Source organism: Tupaia chinensis, unplaced genomic scaffold (genome assembly GCF_000334495.1).
Source record: "Tupaia chinensis unplaced genomic scaffold, TupChi_1.0 Scaffold000294_5, whole genome shotgun sequence".
Taxonomy (NCBI): Eukaryota; Metazoa; Chordata; class Mammalia; order Scandentia; family Tupaiidae; genus Tupaia; species Tupaia belangeri.
In genome coordinates, this window is record NW_006159782.1 from 581,626 (window position 1) to 586,340 (window position 4,715).

General features: G+C 59.2%; 1 protein-coding gene across 1 annotated transcript in view; it reads left to right on the top strand.

The window, feature by feature from the left end:
- Window positions 1-4,715, top strand: part of LOC102487958 (cytochrome P450 2D17) — a 6,599-nt gene that overhangs the window by 773 nt on the left and 1,111 nt on the right. Inside the window, exons 2-6 of the mRNA XM_006150703.3 lie at window positions 2,735-2,906; window positions 3,401-3,553; window positions 3,638-3,798; window positions 4,128-4,304; window positions 4,496-4,690. Coding sequence (XP_006150765.2) covers window positions 2,735-2,906; window positions 3,401-3,553; window positions 3,638-3,798; window positions 4,128-4,304; window positions 4,496-4,690 — 858 coding nt within the window. The remainder of the gene's footprint in view (window positions 1-2,734; window positions 2,907-3,400; window positions 3,554-3,637; window positions 3,799-4,127; window positions 4,305-4,495; window positions 4,691-4,715) is intronic.

Consider the following 4,715-nt stretch of genomic DNA (forward strand, 5'->3'; position numbering starts at 1 on the left):
AAAAAAAAAAAAAAGCCAGCACTTTGACCCAGTGTTAAGGCAGCCCAACTGAACAGAGCAAGTCTGAGACCTTGCACACATGCAGACAGCACACACACACACAGTTACATTTTTCTTTAACGGATTAAGGTAGGAAAAAATTTTAAATGGGCTACATAGTAATACAGACTGGAATGGCATCACAATGGACGTGTCAGAGGAGAGTACAGAAACTCCCTAGGAGCTCAGAGGAAAATGTGACTCAGGGATTCTCTGCTGAGCCAGGCCAGCCCTCAGTGCCAGGACGACATGACAGTCCTCAGGAGCCCTGGGCCCAGATAACAGATTGTCACTCATGTCTGATGTCTCCCTCTTACCCAGGAAAAGGTATGTGCCTATGTTTTTCTAAAATAATAATTCCAGAAACCTCTGTGCTGGCCTTCAGAGAACATGATGTCCAGAGTACAGAGTGGTAGCTCAGAGCCTGCCACTGCATGAAGACTCAGCCTCCCTACGTGACCCTAAGACTCAGTGTCCCTTGCCTGGGAACATTAAGCCTGCCGTGGAGGGCTACAGGAGGTTAACGAGTGAAGCATATGGATTCTGACCAGCAGTGCCTGGTTCTTGGAGCCCAGAGCGTGGGCACCATGGTTACAGAGCGGATGGGAAAGGCCCAGGCCTCTTTATGCAGGTATCCCTCACGGCCGCCCTGACCCACACTGCAGGCCTGGGATCTGGAGGGTCCCACCCTTCACCCACACTGGGATGACTGCCTGCGGAGACCCTGACACACCACAGAGCAAAGGCCCCTTTTCAGGGTCACACAGGATGAACACCTGGCCCATCCTGCCAGCCCTGCTACCAACACCTGCATCCTGCCAGGGCCCTGGGTAGAGCGTTCTGCAACCCGGACAGGAGCATCCAGCTGAGGCCAACGGGGGGCCACAAATGAGAAGTCCCCAGAGTGCATGGGGGTCTTGCCCTCTGGTCAGGTGAGTGGCCTCCACGCTGTCTCCCTGCCTCCTGGAGGCCCAGGGACCCAGGTGCCCACATCTGGTCCCCAGCCAGATTTGCAAAGCCCGGGCTCCACCTGCACAAGGCATTCCCGTGTGCCTGGGACCCACCACCGGGTTGCCTGGGCCTGCAGTGTCAGTCATTCTCTCAGCTTCTGCCAGCCTGGTCTACAAAGTCTTCCTTGAAAGCCCATTCCGCCCGGGGCAGTGTCCTTGTGTCCTCAGGGCACTGATGGCATGTCATGCCGGCTCTGACCTCCCTGCTCATCTTGGTCAGGTGGTCTTTTGGGCGACACCCACTGTTCATCTGCCCTGCACAGCACTGCCCCTCTCCCAGCACAACGCTAGTGAGCAGCCTGGTTGTTTGGATGGAGCTTTCTTCCCAGATCTCCACTACCCTGCCCTGGTCAGCACGAAGGACAGGAAAGGCAAAGGCTTCTGTGGCCACACCTACCCTGTGCATGTGACCGGCCCTGGCCCTGCACCCTCTGGCAGAATCCCAGACAGCAGCAGATTGGCTGAGGACAGGGGAGGCCTCAGCGCCTTTGTAAGGGAACAGCCGGGCTGGGCTGCACTGTGTGCTAAGAGTGCCTTGCCAGATCCTACGTGCCAGGCGTGCCCAGAAAAGCCCACCAGGCAGCCAGGAGCCATGGGGCTGCTGACCGGGGACACACTGATGACCCTGGCTCTGGCCGGGGCCGTCTTCTTGCTCTTGCTCGACCTGATGCACCGGCGCTCACGCTGGGCTGCACGCTACCCACCAGGCCCCACGCCCCTGCCCGGACTGGGTAACCTGCTGCAGCTGGACTTCCAGGACACACCGAAATGCTTCCACCAGGTGAGGGGGGGCAGTCAGGGACAGCAGAGGTCCTGGGGCAACCTAGGGGCAGATGGCGGTGGTGAGTAAAGCCCAGGCCAGACAGGGAGCTGGCCAGCAGAGGAAGGTGCAAGGGGCTTCCTGAGGAGGGCATTTTTAGCAGGGCCTGAAGGACAGTGGGTTTCCAAAGGCAAAGGCCTGGAGCTGGGGCGGTTTGCAGTCCACAGTGGACAGTGCTCAATTTAGAAAGTCCCAAGACCCTTCTCACTACAGCAGAAGAAAGGACATGGGGTCAGGGGTAAGTGGTCCAGGTGTTGGAGTTCTGAGTCTCTTATGTTTTTTTAAGACATGTTTGCTATAGGGTACTAGCACTCACTGGAGACAGAGACAGAAGTGAGAAATCATTCCCCAGGAGGGATGACCACGTTGCAGTCCCTTCTGCACTTTGCTCTTGGAATTTGGTGCACCCACACAGCCACAGGCCCAGTGTGACTTTCAAGTCACTAGGTCCAGAACTCAAACAATGATAGGCCCGGTGGGAGGATCCAGTGCCTTAACCACTACAACCTGCTGGTTCATGAGCCCCACTTAGGTAGGAGATCGAAGTTGAGAGAGGTGCAGTGACCAGTTCAAATCTTTTGCTGCTGCGTGAATTTGGGGCTCTGTGTGCTACTTTCTCTTCTGTAAAACTCCAAGCTGACTGAGGCCTCTAGACAACTGTGACTCTTGCAAGGTCCTAGCTGGGAGGTCCACTCCAGGGGGTCCCTCCTCCTTAGTGGGTGATGTGCTCCCCCCCATCCCAAGGCCAGATCTGGTCCTTGTACCGGCTCACCATAGCGGCCCTGGGGTCCCCCAAGTATTCAGACTGTGACCCACAGCCTGTCTGGGACCCAGGTTTGACAACGCTTTGATGCTCCTCCTGCAGTTGCGGCGCCGCTTTGGGGATGTGTTCAGCCTGCAGCTAGCCTGGACGCCGGTGGTCGTGCTCAACGGGCAGGCCGCCATACGAGAGGCGCTGGTGAACTGCGGGGAGGACACGTCTGACCGCCCACCTTCGCCCATCTACGAGCACCTGGGCTTCGGGCCGCGCTCTCAAGGCAAGCGCGGGCAGCGGCAGAGACCGGGACCCCACTGGGCTGAGGAGTCCCGTGGGTGTGGCCAGAGGCGGGGAGGGGCGGTGGCATTATATAAGAGCTTACAGGCCTGGTTCTACTACAGAGCGGGCGGGAGCGTTATAGGCGGGGCTTCGCCGAGGGCCTATGTCTTTTCGAGCTGAAAGGAAGTGCTTGGCCACCAATCGGCACCGAGCTATGCAGAGATCAGGCATGGATCATCGTGGAGTGGGAAGGTGGTCAGGGCAGAGCCAGGGTGGGAACACTAACTCCACCAAGCAAGGGAGAGAAGATGGGTGGGAAGAAAACAGCCGCACCTGCACCCAGCTGGATGCAAGAGGAAAGGTGGCTGGGGCAGGGCAGAGGGAGACCAGGACCCCTCCTGAGAAGTAAAGGGTTGGGGTACCTGGGACCACATGGGTAGGGCAGAGGGCACGTCCCAGAATGCCTGCTACATCTACCTACCCGCTTCATTCCAGGGGTGATCCTGGCGCGCTACGGGCCCGCGTGGCAGGAGCAGAGGCGCTTCTCCCTGTCCACCTTGCGCAACTTCGGCCTGGGCAAGAAGTCTCTGGAGCAGTGGGTGACGGAGGAGGCCGCCTACCTCTGTGCCGCCTTCGCTGACCAAGCCGGTGGGTGATGGCTGAGGGCACTGGGTGGGATAGAGGAGGTGGAAGACCAGAAGGCAGTGACCCTGACTGCACCCTGGCTCCCAGGCCACCCCTTTAGGCCCGACTCTCTCCTGAGCAAAGCTGTGAGCAACGTCATTGCCTTCCTCACCTTTGGGCACCGGTTCGAGTACGATGACGAGCGCTTCTTCGCACTGATGAGGATGCTGGATGAAGGACTGAAGGAGGAATCTGGATTCCTGCGCCAGGTGCGGAGCAGAGGGCCTGCAGGAGGCTGTGCGGGGCCAGCTCCAGGACGGACAAGGCTTTGTATGCAGGGGTTTTGGCTGGGAGGAGGGCGTTCCAGTAAAGGACTGGGGGTGGGGCCAGCTCAGACAACTCAGAGGCAGATGTGGGCACAGCCTTGGCCCCAGGGGACAGCTACAGAGCCTGTGCCTCCAGCCCATACCAAGAACCATACCAGGAAGTGAGACTGCAACTTGCAGTGTGACCTTCTGGCAGTGTGTGGTCCTCCCTAAAGGCAGCTGTACCTGAGACCACACCGGGTAACTCCAGCCCCTTTCTGTGGCCGGCGCAGGTGCTGAACGAGGTCCCGGTGCTCCTGCGCATCCCCGGGGTGGCTAAGAAGGTATTTTCTGGTCAAAAGGCCTTCATGGCCATGATGGAAGAGCTGGTCAATGAGCACAGGACGACCCGGGATCCGGACCAGCCTCCCCGAGACCTCACTGATGCCTTCCTGACCGAAGTGGAGAAGGTGAGAGCCGGGGGGGTGGTGGGGTGGGGGGCTGCCATGGACGGAGCCAGGGCTATGAGTGGCTGGTCCTATGAGGAATGAGGCCAGACAAGGCTGGTCAAGCAATTACCTGGACCACAGAGTATGAAAGGGGAGATCCCTGAGGGGCTTCCTCCCTCTGCCCACTGAGCCCCCCCTTTCTGCCTGGCTAGGCCAAGGGGAACCCTGAGAGCAGCTTCAATGAAGAGAACCTGCTCCTGGTGGTGGCTGACCTATTCTCTGCGGGGATGGTGACCACCTCGACCACGCTGGCCTGGGCCCTCCTGCTCATGATCCTGCACCCTGATGTGCAGCGTGAGTCCAGTGGGGGGTCGGGTGGGGAGGGCCGGAGGAACCGGGTGGGCGGGGCCCAGGAGGGACTCCTGTGGCTCC